Genomic DNA, 19,193 nt, shown 5'->3' with positions numbered 1-19,193 from the left:
GGATTTTAAGGAAGTATGTGGACCATTCCCATCAGTGACGATCCTCTGAGTCTCATTCTAGCAGCAAACTGAAAGGGAAAAAGAGAGACGAGTGCAAACAAACAAAAATGAAATCACATTTATGGAAGACCAAAGTAGAGGCTCTTTGTAACACGATTATCAGTCGCCATAAAACAGACAAACGAGCGTTAAAGCAGCACTATTCGTGACCAGATGATTTCTAAAGCGCCTTTTTTAGTAAATAAAACGTAACGAAAACCGTAACCACACATGGTCCAGAAGAGTGTTCTGAGAAACGGCGCTGCTATTAAAGTCCACTTTTCATCATATGAATCTTTTTGATGCCCTGCAGATCAGTCCCACACGTGACACACGCTTCGTAACACGCTAACAAATAAATAAGAATGGCCTCTTTTAGAGCAGCAGCGGCCTCAAAAGGTGCAGTGGTTTTTTAAATTATTCAGTCTCTCTTTGCAGCACAAACATCTCGTGGATTCATGGATTCACTGGACCTCCAGAACAACAGTGTAGACAGGAGAAGCGTGGAATGGTCAGGATTCGATCCAAGGTTCTGGGTTTGCTTCATAGGCAGAGCTGCTCCGTGTCGCTTTTCACGGCGGGGATCACGCTGATGGAGGCGTGAGCGCCCTCCCTCGTCTGTCCCAGCGACGACGCGATGACGTCCACGGCTAAAGAGGCGGTGGCTTCCACTGCCTCGCTGCTGGCGCCCAGGGTGGGGTTCACCTCCACCATGTCGATGGCCGACAGCAGACCTGCGCGTCCATGAGATGAAAGGTGAGGCGCCGGACAGAAAACAGAGGCACTGATGGGCGGAGCTCCAGGATCCGTACCTGTGTTGTGGATCTCCTCTGTGATGTAGATTCCTTCTCTGTAAGTGAGGCCTCCGTTCACCGGCGTTCCCGTGGCGGGGGCCAGAGACGGGTCAAAGGCGTCGATGTCAAAGCTCAGGTGGATGGGTCGCTGTTTCCTGCAGAGGAAGGTGAGAACAGCGTCTTCATCCCTGCTGTCGCCATCTAAGAACCTTTTTCTCCTCCCAGCCAATCAGATTTGTAGAAGTCTATGACATCACAGACTAACAGCCATTGGCTATAAGAGAACTGGGGTGAGAGAGTGTGACGTCATCCATAGGAAATGGTTTACCAATCACATGAGGTCAAATCAGGCGCCATTTTTTTCAAAATACGGACGCCGCCATGTTGGAGCCGGACGTCGTCGCTGCTTGTGTCCGAATTCCCACCCTAACCCCTACATAGTGCACTATATAGCACGTTCTGCATGTTCTAGTGCTGTCCCAATCTACAATTCCAAAATCCAGTGCCCTAGAAATTTCCCAGAAGCCTCTGCAAAAAACCAGTGTGAATGGATGCTCACTGGATCCTGGAAAGATCTGATACATTTTTTAAGAACTCATCTAGATTATTCTATGAACATATTATTTTATTGATATTTTACACAAGGGAGACTTAATGCAGAGAAAATATGTAGTTAATTTACATATTATTATGGCTAAATACTTTATACACAAGTGTAAATATGCTAACAAAAAAACAGTATTTTACGTTTTCCAGAAAGAAAAGGTTCTGTATATAAACAGGATAAAATCCTCCACTAACAAAAAAGCTGTTAGAAGAGTTCAAACATGGTCTCTGTTGAAACTATAACAGATTCCTTTGCCTTTATTATTATTTATTTTTTGCTTAACCTGTTTAACATTATTATTATGTTTTTTTTATTTTTGTTTGTTTTCCTGGCGAACGTGAAAATTGTCTTTTGCACACATTGTGGAGTCTTGTATTTCTTGTGTGCAATATTTGTTTAAAAAAAAAAAGTAAGCTCACTAAATCGGCGAATATAGACCACAATGCATTGCGTCGGAACAGTTTTTGCCCAAAAAATGTATTTAAATGTATTTTTTTAAAAAAACCATCAACGTTTTCATCTTCTGAAGACAGTGGACTCATAAATAGTCGCTCACATCAATTAGATTTTAACTTTGTGAAATCGATGACGTCATATCCGCCGTTAATAAAATTAATTTAAAAACAAGTAGTGGGCGTGGCGTCTGAATTGCTTTTAAAGTTCAGGGCGCTACTTAATAGTTTTTTAGGGGTTAGGGTGGGAATTCGGACACAACCGTTGTTTCTATGACAACCACTATAGCCAATCAGGAGTGAGCTTGTTAAGAGGCCACAACACTAAATCTGACAAACATGTTGAAGGTTGGACGTGGGGGCCAGCAGGCCCCCCCCCTACTCTTATTGAGGCATCTGATTGAATGACTTTGACTAAAGAAATAAAATGAGGATTGAGAACGCGGTTTTAGAAAGAAAGTACGGGAGCAAGACGGGTTATTCTGACAAACTGGGATACCTTCCCAGAAGATGGTCCAGAGCGACCTCCATGACCCTCTGGATGCCCAGTCTGTCGATGTCCCTCATGGTGAAGTACTGGATGCCAAGATTCTTCAAAATGAGGCTGCAGCAGAGAACAGACGTTTGTTCTAGAAGGGTGACAGAAAACTGGCAGAGGTGGATCAGGAGATGCGTGAACCTACTGCTCTCCGCGGTCGACGTCCCGCAGTCCCACGTACACCAGGTCCCTCGAGGAGAGGAAGGGCTTCATCCACGAGAACCCGGGAATACTGGGCATCTGGAAGGACAGGCGAGAGAAGGTCATCCTACAGAAAAGGGTGGCCCTCAGCTGCACGTCTGCCGCCACGTCCACGCCCGACACTCGCCTTGTCTTGCAGCTCTTTGAGCATGAACGCCACAGGCTGTCCGTGGAGGTTTCCCGATGGCGAGCACATCGGCGTGTTGATGTCTGCGTGGGCGTCGACCCAGATGAGACACAGGTCGGGACACTGGCGAGCGTGGCCGCTCACTGAGCCGATGGCGAGGCTGTGAAAGGAGAGGAGCCGTCTTATAAATACCCTCCGTCTTCCCATCAGTGCAGACGCTGAGCGGGCCAAACTCGGCACGCATGGTGGAACCATCAGCCGGAACCCCGTCAGGCTGCAGGACCGGGATGCTCGCAGTCACCTGTGATCGCCCCCCAGCAAGACCAGCCTGTGTCCGGCGCCCACGGCTCTGCTCACCGCCCCCGACAGCATCTTGTTTGCTGCGCCGACGGTTCGGGGGAACTTCACACCCATGTAGGGCTCGTCCTTCTCCACGGGGGGGAAGTTGAGGTCGCCAAAGTCGTGCACGGAGTAATCTGAGGACAAAGACGGACACCGCCATGAACAACCACAATCCACCGAGGTTTGAAGCTCCTGCAGCCTCTGCACTTTCTGCAGCCCCTAAAGTTCCTGCAGCATGACTCAGCCGGGATTCGTCTGGCCCGACTGATGAGTCACTGGATGCCAGAGCGGCTTTGAAGACCAAGCACTTTCCACTCCACTCCTGCAGCAGCTCAGGTTCCAGCCAGAGCAGGCGGGCCGGCGGGGAGGGAGGCAAGGCTGTTAATCTACAAATTCAACCGAAAATTTACCAGGTTATGTGCCTCGGGGCAGATGGGGGGTGGGGGTGGGGGTTTAGGACAGGAATAGCGTGTTGATGCAACATGAAGCATCTCTTGCAACGATAGCAGGAGACTCTGAGTGTTGTCCTCACGATAGCCCATGATCAGGAAACTGTGTGTTAATCTGTTGGGTAATCTGAGAGATTTTTGTTTTAAGAATCTGTGAAAATTCTGGGATTTCATGAAACTGTAGTTTATTATAATTTTAACAGATTAGCTTTTTACCCTGGATAACCCATGAGGTCAAATTTGGCCTTTTTTTGTTTAATGTCATTTTTTTTTCCTTTTTTGGTTCTTATTTTTATTTTCTGCTCCTGTTAATTGCCGTTTTAAAAAAAGAACAAACAAAAACCAAATTTTTTAATCAACTTTAAAGAACTGAAGAAAATGGTTGTTGGATTTTCCATGAGTTAAGTAGAAGAAAAAACAACAAACAGACATAGTTTTAGCCAATAAAGACGGCCAAACATATTATTACCCTTTATTTCGACTCCAACACAACAACTAACTTTTAATTTCTAAGAATGCAAAGAACAAACATAAATAAAGTTATGTTGTCAAAGGAAATAAATTGGATTAAACACCCAGGTGCTTTTCAGATATATAATATATATATTTTCAAACATATTTAAAATAGATTTGACAGGTCCAAAACAGTATCATAGACGTTATTTCTTCTTTTTTTTCTAATTAATAAAAATCAAGTGTGATGAAAAGTTGTTTTAAAAATTCATTCATTAAATCCACAAATTTCTTAATTTTTTAAAGCAAAATCGTCAATTTTAATGTAAAAAAAATCATAACTGTATTGATAAAAGTTTCATATTTGTTTGGTTAGACTCACAACTCATGTAAAAAATAGTTTTATTACCTAGAAAACATAATAAATAATTTAAAACTCAGCCTAAACTCTTTCATTATTGTTTTGATGCAGGAAAGTTTCGTTTTTTAAATATAAACTTGGTAAAGTGTTTGGGGGCAGAAGCCTGTTCTGATGCCTCTGGAGGGGTAACAACAGGAAGGCTGGATGTCTCTTAAAGTAAAGGGGTGTGTGGAGGGAGGGCTCTGTTGTGTAACAGTGGATGTTTACAGCTGATGACAAACCGCAGGATTACCTGCTTGTGACGTCACGGACGTCCTGATGTGTCATTTACAGGAAAAGCCGCTTAAATGTTCTTTTCATCAGTCTTCTAAGAAAGTCCCGCGTTCATCCGTGACCTCCACGTGACCTTCAGGAAGGCATCCCTGTGATGGGACCTCTGTCAGACCCGCTTCCTCCCTCATCTGCCTGTACCTGTTACTGTACTGCTCCGTGACGGAGGAGGAACTTTCCGACTGAGGTGTCCTCTTTCAGGCTCGAGGCCGCGTCTCTGCGGCTCAGGCCCGCCGCGACCGCAGGATGGAATCAGAGCCGAGAGTTTTCTGTGTCACTGACAGACTGCGCGTAAAGCTTCATCCAGACGCACGCGGGTCGTTACCAAACCAGATCAAAGTATTTCAAATCGACAGAGAGTAACGCATCTTCTGTTTAGTCTTTGTCTTTTTTTTTTCAAGCCACATCAAAGACAAAATGTTACAAAAATGGATTTAGTCTGTTACCAAAAAAGGATTTCATAATTTTTCTAATCCAACTCTATAGGCTGAAAATATCATCTGTCTGGGGGGGCTTTTACCGCAGACAGGAGGGGGGAATGACAGCTCACATGCAGCGGGAAAAAACCGACATGTGGCTCCGAACCCGCCTGCCGGCCGCCGCGTCACCGACGGTGCCGCACGAGACGCCGGTTTTGGTTTTAATCCGATCAAACCTGGAAGAAGATCCCGGAAGACGGATCTATTTGTGCCGTTTTCCGTGATGTAACCGGCGGAAGGCTTTAAGGTGGTGCCAGGGTGCCACCTCCACCCACTCCGCGTTACGCAACAACGCGGCACCGGCTGTTCCCGCAGCCTCACGCGCGCCCGCCCGGCACTCACCCAAACTGGACAGCCTCTCGACGAGCCCCGCATCCCGGATGACTTTGGGTCCGTGCTCCACTCCTCCTCTTTTCTGCCATCAAAAAGACACTTTTAGAACTGGTTCCGAATCTAGTTCAGTTCTGGTGCGGAGCGGATAAAGTCCTACCTGTCCCCTGCAGAACGGGGCTCCCAGAACCGCCACAGACTCCGCTCTGGTCTGCTGGGAGCACTTCCCCAGTTTGGACCTGAGGATTCGGGAGAACGGTCCTCTCAGAGCCATCTTCACCCGCGGGAGGATTCTGATGAAAGCCCAGACGGGAGTTGCGCCGCCGGTCTGGGTCGGCGCAGGCGCAGGGGGGGGCTCTTATCCGGCGCGTCTCCGCTGAATATTCATGAGCGACGCGGCGCGCGCTTCCGGGAGCCCGGAAACCCGTGACACACCTTCGAGCGGGCCAATGGGAGCGGCCGAAGAGGTGGGTTCGCGTTGTGGGCGTGGCCTGTCAACCGTTCGGGGCCCAATGGCCCCGAAGGAAAGAAAGCGGTACCGGCGCGCGTGAAGCTACACAAGTGGAAAATTCCACATAAGGTGTTCAGCAGGTGTCAATCCCGACCAAAGCAGAACAGACACACACACCAACACACACACACACACACACACACACATTAACACACCTACACACCCTAATATACCCAAACACACACTAACACCTGAACGCACACCAAAATAGACAACCACCGACACCAACATACACACAAACACTTACACACACACCACCTCACACCCACTTAAAAACAGACACACACTTGAACACACTCACGAAACCTCAAACACACACACAGAAGCAAATACACACTCAAGTTCACGCACAGAAACACACAAACTCACGCACACTCAGGGATACAGTCAAACCTATCAACAAACTTGCATAACCTCGCACAAAAAAACAAACGCATGCGCTCAAATACTCACACACTACACTCACACACAAAGACACAAACACACACATGGGGTTGAATCACAAACTTAGTTTACTGTATTTGTGTCATTCCTGTAGCTGCTGGCAGAACAGAGTCTGAAAACATATTAAAGCACTGATTGTGTAACACTCATCAAAGACAAAAATACAAAATAAATTACTTTAAAAATAGGTTTTAGTGTTTGTGTTGAATTATTCCTCATAATTCTAGCTGCTGAAAACCGTAGAATGTCAATAAAATGACATTTCTAGAATACAGAAGAAAGTGGATTTGAGCAACAACTGTTTCGCTGCTGAGCTCATGTTAGACTGACGCAGCTGCAAACAGTAACGGCGATGGACGTTCACATCTTGCTCCAGGACACAGGTTCGAAATCAATTTCCAAAGGCCAAAGTGTGGATTTTGGCGCCACCGAGCGGCGGAAAATATGAACTGCTGAGATTTTTTTTCTTATCTGCACCATCGTATTTTTCCCTGGATCTCTTCTGTAAGGCAAACCAGAGTTCGCTCTCATTTCTAACGTCTTGGTGGTGTGTAGTGGGCAGCACAATCACTACAATGAAAGGTTCAAATCCCAGCTGGATTTTTTTTCTGTGTAGTTTCCTGTACTTGAGGGTTTTTTCCGACCTTTTTAGTCCAAAAAACATGGTCAGAGTTTTTGTTGTTGTTGGTTTAGTACTGCAGCATTTGCCAAGGTCCAGCTTTTTGTTATCCATCTGACCGACAAATTTGTCAATGACAATAAAGGCGGACCAGAGTAGCTACCTTGTGGAACTCCAAACTAAGCCATTTTTTTTTCAATTTCTCCTGTATGCTCCCCCAGTGAGCCAGCTTGAGTTATCATTCTATCCAGACATTTATTTAAAAAAAATGGCTAATTTAATTACGGAGCTTTTTTCTAGTATTTCTAGTATTTAAAGATCCTAAATTGCTTTTTCAGTTATAATTTTGGAAAATCTTTTATTTCTACATGAATTATCCTTTTATTTCACATACTCTCAGTTTGAATTAGAATGAAGTCTCTATTAAAGGACATTGACATAACTATGTTTGTATTTTTTGTTAAATGAAAAATTAAATAAAACAAATCCAACAGAATTAAGGCAAATTTGACGATTTTAAAGTGTTTGATGCAGGAGCTGCTGCCTGTAAGACCTCACTCAGGGTATTAAGAAAAAAACAACCCGAGCTGAACCCAGATGTCCCATAATCCTTTTCGGAAAGAATAGCTCCGTTAGCCTCGAACCACGGGAGCTCCCGCAGTGAACCGGTGTCTAATTTAGCCTGCTAATTCTCCCGGAATCGGTCCTTTTGCTGCATTTAATGGGTTTTTTACGAGGATAATCAGCCGTGTTAGCCGTGTCCTCTTTTTAACGGAATACTTGACTGAAGGTGGGTGAGCGCGTTCTTCATGACCGCCGATGCTAACGTCTAGCAGCAAGGCCGGACTTAGCCGTCTGAGGCTAGCAGTTTACAAGCTAGCTAGTCTTTTAATCTCATCGATTTGTCAGTTTATTCTGTCAGTTTGAGCTGGTCGCTGTGACGGTGACCAGTGGAAGAAGCTCCACTCCTTCCCGCTAACCTCCTCTTGTCTCGGTCTTGCAGGCGGTCTCCTCCAGGAATGTCTTACCCGCCTCCGATGAACCGGCCGCAGGTCGGCCTCCCCCAGCTTCCCCCAGGGATCCCCCCGCCGCAGTACGGAGGCTTCGCCCCTCCAGTTCCACCAGGTACCGAGAACCGCCGCACACCTGTGACCCCCCCCCCCCCCCCCAGCTTGTGTTGGATCTGGAGTCAAGCATCGCGTTGGGAAGCACTGCAGTTCACCACGTGATTTGACGGGGAGATGAATGAAATTCGATAATTGGTAGATTTAGATGAACTTGAATAAAAATCCACACCGTTTTTTGTGGTGGTAGCCGTCATAAATGCTTTATTCATGCTGGGATTTCAGTTTTGACAGGAGCCTCAGATCTGTAGACATGCGCATTTGCCCCCCTGCCTGTAGGCATCCATATTATAAGCAATGTTGTTCACCTGATTCCAGGTGAAAAAATCAGGTAAGAATGGAGGCTAATTTGGGAAAAAGGAAATCCATTCAAATCCATTGATGTTGAAATTCCTCACGGGAGGCTAAACTACTAAACATTGAAGTAGAAGCTCACCGTTAACCTTTAGAGACCCCCTCCCATCAAACTGGTGTTTTTAACATGTTGTAGCATTTTTCTGACATATTTAAAGAAACTTAAACTCATGATTGCATTTCTGAGTATTTCTCTATTCAAATTATTGTGAATTAGGAACAGATTAAAAAATGCTCTTTGCAAAGGTGATGTAGAAAATACGCTGGGCGGAGCCACAAGCTCCATATTTACAGGTGTAGGTTGATATTGCTCGCCATTTTTGTTGCACCGCCCGTGTTAGCATGGGGTTGTGAGGCGCTGTAAGCTAGCAGGAGAGCTTGTAAACAGATGGGTGGCGGGAAGTGTGTGGGGGGTGAATTTCTATTGAACTCCTGTCGCTCTGCAGAAACTATGTCCTAGCAATGACACAACTAAAAGATTTCTTTTATTTTGAAGTTGAAGACTCTTCTTCGGTTTCCTCTCTGGATCTTTTCCTCCGTTTGTTTTTTATTAACTTTGCTGTCTTCGGGCATTAAATTTAGGATTGGAGGCTTTAAGAAAGTACCAAATGTATTTGACACGTGACCGAGGAGAACGTCTTGATATGCAGTAAAGCATAAAGGGATGTGGTGCACAGAATCCTATAGTTTTCCAAAATAAAACTTCCTTCAGAATGAATAAATCCTCCAAACAGAAATAAATTAATAGTAATAACTGTAATAACTTTCTGTAAGTTTTTTGGTTTTGTTTTCTGTGTCTGTTGTCCCGTACCAAGTGACCCACAGGTTTAGAAGCTGCTGGGTTTTTTAAATTCTTTCCATTTTTATTTGTATTTTCTGAACCAGTAGAAGTGTAATCATTCATTTTAATGCTGCATTTCATATCACAATTTGTGGCTGACGATATGTTTATATTCAATATTTGTTCATTCTGAACGCTCCGGTTCACTGAGCTAAAGTAGATCCAGATCCTCTTCATCCAAACTTCCAGACAGAAATTCCTGCTACTGAACAGTTTTCCAGATTCTTGGATTTCTTCCAGATCATCAAGTGGAAATGAAATCTGTGTCCAAACAAACAAGTAAACTAGAATGAATGTCAAATCCATTCACATGTTAGTTTCCTAAATTTCACCACTGTTGTTTTTCCACATCCAAAGAATCCAAAGGGAACATTCTTAGAACATTCTAGCACATTAGACATGTTGTTAATGACAACATGTCATTAACATTCCGTGTTAATGACATCACAAATGTGTTGTCCGCTGTGATTGGTCGATTAAACCTTCTAGTAAAATAAACCGGCTGTACCTCAATCCAAATAGTATTTGATCTCATTTTGAAACCATTTTATAACAGTGTGGGCCAATTCCATTAACTCTGTCTGGTTGGAATCATAAATCAATTCACGGATTCATCGTTAAAGTCCAGTTGTGTTTGAGGCTCACCGTGGATCACTGTCTTCATGAGGACTGGATTCCCATAGTTTGAGGGGAAACAGGTTTCTGTCTGCCTCTGTCTCCTCTGAAGGGCCTCTTTGTCTTAGATGTGTGAGCGTCCGCTCCACCCTGTTGGCTTTACACTCACAGCTTGGAACTGAGGGAACTTTCTGGGTGAAACAGTCCTAGAAGTTAGGATTCAGTGTGGATGAAAGCAAAATCTACACCAACCTTTTCCCTCTGCTGTTTCCAGGTACTCCCATGATCCCAGTTCACATGGGCGTAGTGGCCCCCGCGCCCACAGTGAGTCTGAAACCAGAGTTTTTACCACATTAACCCGCAGCTCCTCCGTGTGACCCGCCGTCACCGCCGTCTTTATGGCATCCACAGTTGATGCGTTCGTCTCTAAACCTTGCATTGCTGTCGCAGGTTCTGGTTCCAACTGCGGTCACCATTACCCAGAAGCCCATAGCTGCAAAGAAGGAGCACGGCATGGGGCGGGCCAGGGATGCGGACGACGGCGCGGGCCCCACCACCACCGTGTTTGTGGGGAACATCTCAGAAAAGGCCTCCGACATGTTGGTCAGGCAGCTGCTGGCTGTGAGTTTGCACCCATTCAGATGCTTTTACTTTGAAAAACCTGTTTGTGGAGGCTGTGAACTGCTGAAGTCTCACCACATTCTGTGGCATCGTTCTCAGAGTAAATGTTTAAAGTTTGTAGTTCCTCTGTAAACCTTAAGTCACAAAAATCTCAGTGATGTTGGTGTCTGAATACTTTTAGTGTGTCTCGTGTTTTTCTTGTCAAATGAGTGAACCAGCTCACCTCCGTTTTCATGAAACAAAGGAATTTAGGATAAGATCAAAAACTGAAGGGAAGCTGAGCGCCCGCTGTGCCTACAAATGACAGCTTTAAAGCTCTTATTTTGATAGGATTAGGATAAAGCTACAGAAATGTTTGAAGATAAAAACTGATCAGTGAAACTAAAAGTTTGGAAGCTTTGAAATGAACGACACTTTCCTGAAAGGACAGGATTCAAATGGAGGGAGAGGGATTTCAAAACGCCCGATACCAAAATAGATATTTTTAAAGATTTCAAAGCCGTTTTGGTTTTGAGTTTAAAACGTTTCAAACGTCTCCGGACCTCCAGCTGCTCTGATGTAAACGTTCAGCCATCTTTGATTAGACTGTCAACAGCTTTGTGTTTGTCTGATGCAGAAATGTGGGATTGTTCTCAGCTGGAAGCGAGTCCAAGGTGCTTCTGGGAAACTTCAAGGTAAACGAAAACTCTTTGGGGCTTTTCTTCTGAAAGGATTTTCCTTCCTGGTTATTGGCTTTCAGAATAAAACTTTCTACCAGCAGATAACAAGATAACAAATAATAATATTTTTATTATTTTTTTTAAAAATAACAACAAAAACTGTTTTGTTTATATTCACTTTGAAATGGAAGCACAACCTACAGATTATTGGGTTTAATTAAAGATGCGTCTAAAAAGGGGTTTTGAGCTGCGTTCAGTTTGTTGGAAACTTCACAATCATGGCGTTAAATTACATGCAGCTCCTGTTCTGTTTTCAAACACACTTAGAAAACGCTGCTTTTCTGAGTTGTGGTGAAGTAAATGTCAGAGTTGAAGCAGACGAGCAGAGATTTTTTTCCCCCTTTATTTTCCCCTTTTTTTCTGCTTTAGTTGAGTTTTGAAAGCTGGCTGAGATAGCTGACAGACTCGTGTTAGTTTAGAGAAATGGAAGATGCTGAATAGTCCTTCCTGTTGTTTCAGAATAAAAGCCCAGCATCTTCAGCTGCTTGTGATGTAAATGCTGTCTTAGAGAAAAACCAAAATAGAAAAAAAATCTATTTTTTTCACAAACTTCTTGCTTTTTTTCAGTAAGTTTTTTTACTTAAACAGAAACAGAACTTTCTTCATCTTCTTGATTTCTTCAGCCTTCGGTTTCTGCGAGTACAAGGAGCCGGAATCGACACTCCGAGCGCTCCGGCTTCTGCACGAGCTCCTCTTAGGGGACAAGAAGCTGCTGGTGAAGGTGGACGCCAAGACCAAGGCTCAGCTGGAGGAGTGGAAGGCCAAGAGGAGGAGCGCCAACGGGGTACGCAGCTAGAGCTCAAACTAAATCGCCTCTGATTCTGAAGATCCCTCTAATATTTCTGACCACTGGATGTAAAGGAGACCGGCGATGGGTTGAAAAAGCCAGATGAAGATGAGGAGGAGGTCCTCGACGAAGAAACTCTGCGGCGGGACCAGGTGGCGAACGGCGCCATCGAAGTCCTCCTCAAAGAGTACTCGAGCGAGCTGAACGCCCCTTCCCAGGACGCCGACAGTCAGCCGCGCAACAAGAAACGCAAGGAGAAGAAAGAGGAGGTACTCTGCACGATGAAGACGCCAGCGCAGGCGTCCGCCGCTCTGCGTTGGTCTTTAGAGGCTTAGTGTTTCCGTTTCTCTTCTGTCTGTCCTTCGGGTAAGGAGGACATCAACGCCATGGAGATGGAGGACGACAAACGAGACCTGATCTCCAGAGAGATCAGCAAATTCCGCGACACGCACAAGGTGAGGCGTCGAACCCACAACCTTTCACAAAGCAGAGTCACAGTTCTCCCTGAAGGGAAGAAGTTTGATTTCCTTCTGAACCGTAGAAACAAAAATTAGAAGGTTTTGCTGGTATTTTTGGGTTGAGGATAGGAAGTTAGTGTTTTATTTGAAGTGGTAAGGTGCTCAGATACGATAAAGAGATCTCCTCATCGCACGTGACGGAGGTTTGGAATCGCCTTCTGGTCGTTTTTCTTCCCAACAAAAAACGTTTCCACGCTGATTTTTTTTTTTTGCATCGCAGCTCGTTCTCTGTTTACATTTATCTGCTGCAAACCTCGTTGCTCTGGCAACCACAGATCCCGTCAACGTGTTGCCAGTTTAACGGCGTTTTGACGCTTCCAGCTGCTGCCTCGCCGCTGTGCTGCATCGTCCGTGCAGACGTGTGATGAAGGCTTTGGTAGGGGAGCATGTTCTCCTGTTTTTACAGCTTCTTTCTGCTGTTTGTGTTCCTCCTGTTTGGCTCCACGTTGATGGATTCTTGAAGTGAGAACAACAGGCATAAAATCTGGATCCTGGCTCCTCATGACTTCCCAGCGGTTTGCAGCCGCCGTCGTCATCGTTTCCAGACAAAGCTGCTCTGATTTTTCTGTCCCAGACGCTCCGTTCTCCACCAAACGTTCTTGTCTGGAGCATTTCTAGCTCCTGTAAACGTGATCTAACGTTGGAGGGAAAGCTGCGTGTGAGCAGACTGACCGCCTCTCAAGTGTTAACTCATGAAAACGGGTCAATGATGTCGGAACGTGGAGTAAACATCAACACAATCAGCTGATCACGTGACCCACTTACAGCTGATGAAGCTGCAGAGCCTCGTGTTCATCATCAATTCACAGATTCACCGCAGTCTGCCGGGACAGCGGGGAATCTGTTTCCCGACATCCAGCGGTTTGCTGGTTTCTGTCAACGCTGCGATGCCCCGCCCACTGTGGCGGCTTCTCTCCATTCGTTTGTAAAATCAATCCTTTCAGGGATTCTACGCCTTTAAACGTTTTATAAAGTCATATCTAGAGCTTTTAATTCTCCAATATTCATTAATTCAATCATCTATTGAGACAACTGAACTGAAAAAAAATTGTGGTTTTTTTTTAATCAGAAAAAATAAATCATATGAATAAAACCATAGAAAACAAAATATGTTATTAGTTATGTAGCTCCTTAATATTCTGACTTTTTATGAGGGAAGTGAATTTTTTTGTGACTCGAATCTCTGTCGTATTTTCATATTCTTTGTTCTTCCTGCTGTGAGTCATCGGCTCGATGCCAACGTCCTGCTTCCGGGCCGCAGCTTCAGATCGAATCCATCTCCCGACTGTTTGCATGACTGAACGCTAATGTGGAAAATATGCAGACGCGCTGTGGCTGAAGGTTATTCCCAGCTCCCGTTACGTCACAATACTCCTGCAGAGGTCAAACGGCTCGGTTCCAAAACAGAAAATCCTTCCTATCGAGTGTTTCAGGAAGAATGTGTCCCTCTACCCCCCCACCTACATGACCCCCACAGTCTGAAGATAGAGCGGCAGTTCTATGAAAACCAGGGGAAAAATAACCTTTTTTGTTTCTGCAGAAACTGGAAGAAGAAAAAGGAAAGAAGGAAAAGGAGCGTCAGGAGCTGGAGAAGGAGAGGAGGGAGAGGGACAAAGAAAGGGAGCGCGAGAGGGAACGCCGCGACCGCGAGAAGGAGAAGGAGCGCGAGAGGGAGCGGGACAAGGAGCGCGAGAGGGAGCGGGAGCGCGACCGGGAGCGTGAGAGGACGAAGGAGCGGGAGCGGGAGCGGGACAGGAGCCGGGACGTCAGCGAGGCTCGCAGCCGCTCCAGGTAGTCTGTCCAGTGGGTTTCAGTGCTTCATGAACCTCTGAAGCCTCAACAGCTTCTGTCTGCCACTCCGTCTTTCTGAGGCTTCCTGCTCGCCCCACTAAATAAAATCGTCAATTGTATCACTTGACTCTTGTGTCAAACTGTCATTTTTCAGGGAGAGGACAAGAGAAGAAAGGAAACGTGAGCGTGATGAAGACGAGGAAGATGTGTACGAAAGGCGGAGGCTGGAGAGGAGGCTCAGAGACAAAGAAGCTGCTTACCAAGAAGTATGTTTTATCCATTGACCCTTTATGACAGCGGTCCTCAACCCCCAGGTGGTGGAGCGGTACCGACCTGTGGGACAGAGAATGAAAAAAAAAAAAAACATTCATTTTCTACGTTTTCTTTTTAATCTGTTTCTGAAGGAAGTTTATTTTGAAAAACCTCTGGCTTCTCCACCACATCCGACTCTTCCTTGACGCTTGTCAAGTCTCTCGGTCGCGTGTTGTAAATCCATCCACTGCACCGATCGCTAAATTAGAGCCCCCAAGCCAGCAGAAAACATTTAGATCGTCCTTTTTGGCAGAAAATATCCAGAGAGGAAACGGAAGAAGAGCCTTCAACTTCAAAATAAAAGCTGCATTTAACAGACAGAAACCAGGAGTCTTTACTCCAAATGTGGATTTATGGTGACAGTTGTTCCCACAGACCATAATAGTAATGCAGAATATTCAGCAGCCGGTTGTCTGATGCTACCAGGATGCTGCTAATAAAGTTGTTCAAACAACAGATTCATGTTTTTAGAAAAGAACAGTTTTAGTGACTTCAGTCTTGTACGGGCCGGTCTCTGGCCTAAAAGAGGGTCGAGGACCACTGATCTACGAGCACTGACTCCTCCCCCCGGCGTTGGAGAACAGGAAGTACCTGCTGGCTCCAAGAAGCCAAAATCTCTCAGGCTGTGTCCGAATTCCCTCCCTAACTACTAAAAAAGTATATAAACTGCGGAGTTATGCAGCGCCCTGGATTTAAAAAGCAATTCGGACACCGGGCTCACTACTGTTTTTTTGTTTTTTTTTATTGAAACGGCAAATATGACGTCACTACTCATTAGGAGTCGTTTACGACGGTTATTTATGATCCACTGTGTACTGATGATGAAATAATCATGATTTAAAAAACAAACATTTAAACACACTTTTTTTGTGCTCAAAGATTTTTCAAGCGCAATGCATTGTGGTCTATATTCGCCCATCTAGTGAGCATCGATGCACACGTAGGTGGAAAAGTAGGTGGTGACCCCGTCCAACGTTCACAACGTTTAACAGATTCGGTGTAGGCCGCTTTTGAGAGGTTACCATAGAAACCGACTCGGACCAATCACTGCTTAATGATGACGTCTGGCTTTAAACTGAAACAAGTGTTTTCTTTTTTCTTCAGCGTTTAAAAAACTGGGAGATCCGCGAGAGGAAGAAGGCTCGGGACTACAACAAAGACGCAGAGCGGGAGGAGGAGCGGCGGCGGGAGACTGTAAGCGTGACGACGGCGTCCAAACGCCTTTGAACATTTCCTGAACTGAGATTTACGGTTTTGGCTCCACTTCAGATGAAAGAAGCCAAAAGGTTGAAGGAGTTCCTGGAGGACTACGACGACGAAAGGGACGACCTGAAATACTACAGGTGCTCGTCTGGACGCAGCTTTGTCACGGCGAGCTGCGGCCCTTTCCTGACGCTCCCTCCCTCCCTCCCTCCCTCCGCAGGGGCAGCGCTTTCCAGAAGCGACTCCGGGATCGAGAGAAGGAGATCGAGATGGACGAGCGGGACCGGAAGAGAGAAAAGGAGGAGCTGGAGGAGATCCGACAGAGGCTCCTGGCCGAGGGTCACCCGGACCCGGATGCTGAGCTGCAGCGGGTGAGTTTCCCTCCCGGTTCTTCCTCGGTTCTGTTTGTGGAGCGGTTGTAGCAGGAGGTGTTTCTCTGTCAGATGGAGGAGGAGGCTGAGCGCAGACGACAGCCCCCTCCCCTCAAACTCGAACCAGAGGAGCACGTGACCCAGGAGAAGTGTCGCCGGGATCGGGACCGAGATCGGGACCGAGACCGGGACCGGGTTCGGGAAAAGGAGAGGGAACGGGAACGGGAACGAGAACGAGAACGAGAACGAGAACGGGAGAAGAGAGCGACTCAGAGACCCATAGAGCCGGCCCCCCCAGTGCCCCCTCCGCATTCGGATAACGACGGGGAGAACGGGGAGGAGGACATCTTCCGTGACGACGAGGCCTCACAAGAGGCCAAGCCACAACCAAAACCCGCCATGCGGCCCATCACCACCGCCCCCTCCGTGTCCTCTGCCAGCGGGAACGCAACTCCAAACTCCCCCAGCAACGAGTCTCCGTGCGGCATCATCATTCCGGGGGAGAACACCCCCGACCTCCAACCTTTGGACGAGCACCGGCCCAAGATCGGCCTCAGTCTCAAGCTGGGTGAGTCCAGAACCCGATTCACAGATGGCGGTGGTTCCGCTGGTGCTCGCCGTCATTGCGTCTCCCTGTTTCCCTCTCCAGGAGCCACAAACAGCCCGGCTCAGCTCAACGCCGTTAAGCGGAAGAAGCTGGCGCCCGTCGACAGCGTTTTCAACAAGTTTGACGACGACGAAGCCGACGAGCAGCCGCGCAAGCGGAAGCTGGTCCCTCTGGACTACGGCGACGACGACAAGAGCCTGGGCCTGGACGGCGCCGAGATGTCCGCGCCCAAAGGCAGCGTCAACACCGAGGAGAAACGCAAACACATAAAGAGCCTGATCGAGAAGATCCCCACGGCACGGCCCGAGCTCTTCTCCTACCCGCTGGACTGGGCCATGGTGGACTCGGTAAAAAAAACGCCGGAGGTCGTTTCTCCGAGATGATTTCTGATGAAAAATGACACGCGTGTTCTTCTGCAGATTCTGATGGACCGCCGCATAAGGCCGTGGATCAACAAGAAGATCATCGAGTACATCGGGGAGGAGGAGCCGACGCTAGTTGATTTTGTCTGTTCTAAGGTCAGAGGTCAAAGCCCCGCCCACTTTTAACATTTTTTTTAAATAGTGGTGCAGAGAACATGGAGCATATCTCCATTACTGTAGCAGTCATTCAAACTGCATTTATGTTATAAATTATAGTTTCAAAAGAACATAAACTGCAATTTATTACTATTACCAATCTCCAAAGGGGTCAGTGACAAAATATCCCAACATTAAATAAATCTAATTTCTCCCTATGACTAACGATTCTAAGTAGCATAAAAATGTTGCGTACAGATGATGATGTTGAATTAAAGCTTTAAAGCTGGAGCGATCTAAAGAAATGGGAGCGCATCGAAGTACATTTGTTTTTATTTACCTTTTTTCTTGTTAGTATAACGTTTTTTTCTCTCTCTCAGGTAATGGCACACAGCACTCCTCAGGGCATCCTTGATGACGTTGCCATGGTGAGTTTTCCTCTCCGGCTGGAGCGGTTAGTCACGTCCGTCCGTCTCCTCGCAGCAGACGGCGCTCTTTGGCGCCGCTGTGCTCCTCCTCCGCTTGCTTCAGGCTTCTGTTCTGTGTTTCAGGTCCTCGACGAAGAAGCAGAAGTCTTCATAGTAAAAATGTGGAGGCTGCTGATTTATGAAACGGAAGCAAAGAAGATCGGACTGGTGAAGTGATGGCCGCCTCTTCTGAGCTCCGTTTAGCAGATTTCTGGTCCAACAGACTGTAAACATGCGCTTAAACACGCCTCCATTCCATCAGCAAGGAGCTGCTGCCGTGTGTGCGTCTCTGAATGTGTGTTTGTGTGGGAAACCGCAGCACACACGCGCTGCATGGTCAACGTTGGGTTGTATTTCTTCCTTCTCTGTTCATTTTTCACACGTCTCTTCTCTGAATCATTGGAAGCATTCTGCTTTGAGTTAATGGTGTTATGTGGAGGCACTGCTCTGATGTCTGAACCAATAAAAAGGCCTTTTTCTAAAAAAAAGATGACACACTTTGTGGTGTTTGTCTTGTTTATGCTTTTGTTGCTTTTGCAGAAATGTTTTTTTGACTCTGTCTGGAGCCTTTAAACATATTTAAGATGAATGTTAGTACCTTCAAATCATCAGAAGAACCGTTTAAATATCAGTTTTGTTTTTCTGCTCATGCTAACATTTAATAGAAAATTAACAAAAGTGTCCATTTAAGCTTCCATGAAAAACAAAAAACTTTATCTGTTAGGTTTATTTTTATCAGCTGAAAATCCTGAAGAGGCAATGCTTTTGCTTCGGTCAGAAGATGAACTGGAACATTTTTTGTTTTGAGATTTAAACGAATAAATTTTGAAGTGTCTCACTTTCTTTCTTTTTTTTAGACTATTGAAAAAGGTGCTTTTCAATAAAATAATGATAAAATAGGATGAAGGAATAGGCAATTCATCAGGTTGAACTCTTATTTTATTTAAAGATGTTTAGATGTAAAATTTATTAGAAAGCTAATTCCTTTTGTTAATACTGGTTTAATGTTAGATTTTATAAAATATATATATATTTATATATATATTTTACTAACTATATTACGGTGATATGAATAAAATAAAGGAGACTTAATCCAGGTTTTGGTTGACCCAGTTCAGCAGATCTAATTCAGAAAGAAATTTAAACCCAGTATTTTAAAGTGAATTAAAAATTCTCTTTAAACCCATAAGACATTTTTATTAATAAATTGATAGTGTTTATTAATGTTTTTTTTATTATTATTTAATTGTATTTAGGTTTGAATTCGTT

General features: G+C 45.5%; 2 protein-coding genes across 3 annotated transcripts; one reads left to right on the top strand and one right to left on the bottom strand.

The window, feature by feature from the left end:
• Positions 1-103: 103 nt before the first annotated feature.
• Positions 104-5,910, bottom strand: arg2 (arginase 2). Its single transcript, XM_004082093.5, has 8 exons — positions 5,663-5,910; positions 5,515-5,587; positions 3,060-3,234; positions 2,759-2,918; positions 2,576-2,670; positions 2,392-2,496; positions 852-988; positions 104-773 (listed from the first exon to the last, which is right to left on the bottom strand). The coding sequence occupies exons 1-8, from the start codon at positions 5,774-5,776 to the stop codon at positions 583-585; spliced, it is 1,050 nt and encodes a 349-aa protein (XP_004082141.1). The 5' UTR covers positions 5,777-5,910; the 3' UTR covers positions 104-582.
• A 1,756-nt stretch (positions 5,911-7,666) lies between these two features.
• Positions 7,667-18,412, top strand: rbm25a (RNA binding motif protein 25a). Of its 2 annotated transcripts, none has more exons than XM_011490075.4 (18): positions 7,667-7,866; positions 8,080-8,201; positions 10,285-10,334; positions 10,461-10,631; positions 11,248-11,305; positions 11,974-12,134; positions 12,212-12,406; positions 12,512-12,592; positions 14,196-14,446; positions 14,601-14,712; positions 15,863-15,952; positions 16,028-16,101; positions 16,182-16,332; positions 16,405-16,900; positions 16,982-17,286; positions 17,359-17,457; positions 17,838-17,885; positions 18,009-18,412. In XM_011490075.4, the coding sequence occupies exons 2-18, from the start codon at positions 8,096-8,098 to the stop codon at positions 18,099-18,101; spliced, it is 2,541 nt and encodes an 846-aa protein (XP_011488377.1). In that variant the 5' UTR covers positions 7,667-7,866; positions 8,080-8,095; the 3' UTR covers positions 18,102-18,412. The 2 variants fall into 2 exon arrangements, with proteins under 2 accessions (XP_011488377.1, XP_011488376.1); XM_011490074.4 differs by having other exon boundaries at positions 12,509-12,592.
• The last annotated feature ends 781 nt before the right edge of the window (positions 18,413-19,193 follow it).

Source organism: Oryzias latipes, chromosome 22, assembly GCF_053564925.1.
Source record: "Oryzias latipes strain Hd-rR chromosome 22, Olatipes_Hd-rR_3.1".
Lineage (NCBI taxonomy): Eukaryota > Metazoa > Chordata > Actinopteri > Beloniformes > Adrianichthyidae > Oryzias > Oryzias latipes.
This window is presented reverse-complemented; position numbering and strand designations above follow the sequence as displayed.

Bases quoted from the DNA above. Each gene is read 5' to 3' on its own strand.
- arg2 (XM_004082093.5), bottom strand. From the start codon at position 5,776: ATGGCTCTGAGAGGACCGTTCTCCCGAATCCTCAGGTCCAAACTGGGG. The intron at 2,671-2,758 runs GCGAGTGTCGGG...CTGTCCTTCCAG, and splicing joins TCAAAGAGCTGCAAGACAAG to ATGCCCAGTATTCCCGGGTT. The intron at 989-2,391 runs GTATCCCAGTTT...CTTCCTCTGCAG, and splicing joins CTGGACCATCTTCTGGGAAG to GAAACAGCGACCCATCCACC.
- rbm25a (XM_011490074.4), top strand. From the start codon at position 8,096: ATGTCTTACCCGCCTCCGATGAACCGGCCGCAGGTCGGCCTCCCCCAG. The intron at 12,135-12,211 runs GTACGCAGCTAG...CTGGATGTAAAG, and splicing joins AGAGGAGGAGCGCCAACGGG to GAGACCGGCGATGGGTTGAA. The intron at 17,287-17,358 runs GTAAAAAAAACG...GTTCTTCTGCAG, and splicing joins ACTGGGCCATGGTGGACTCG to ATTCTGATGGACCGCCGCAT.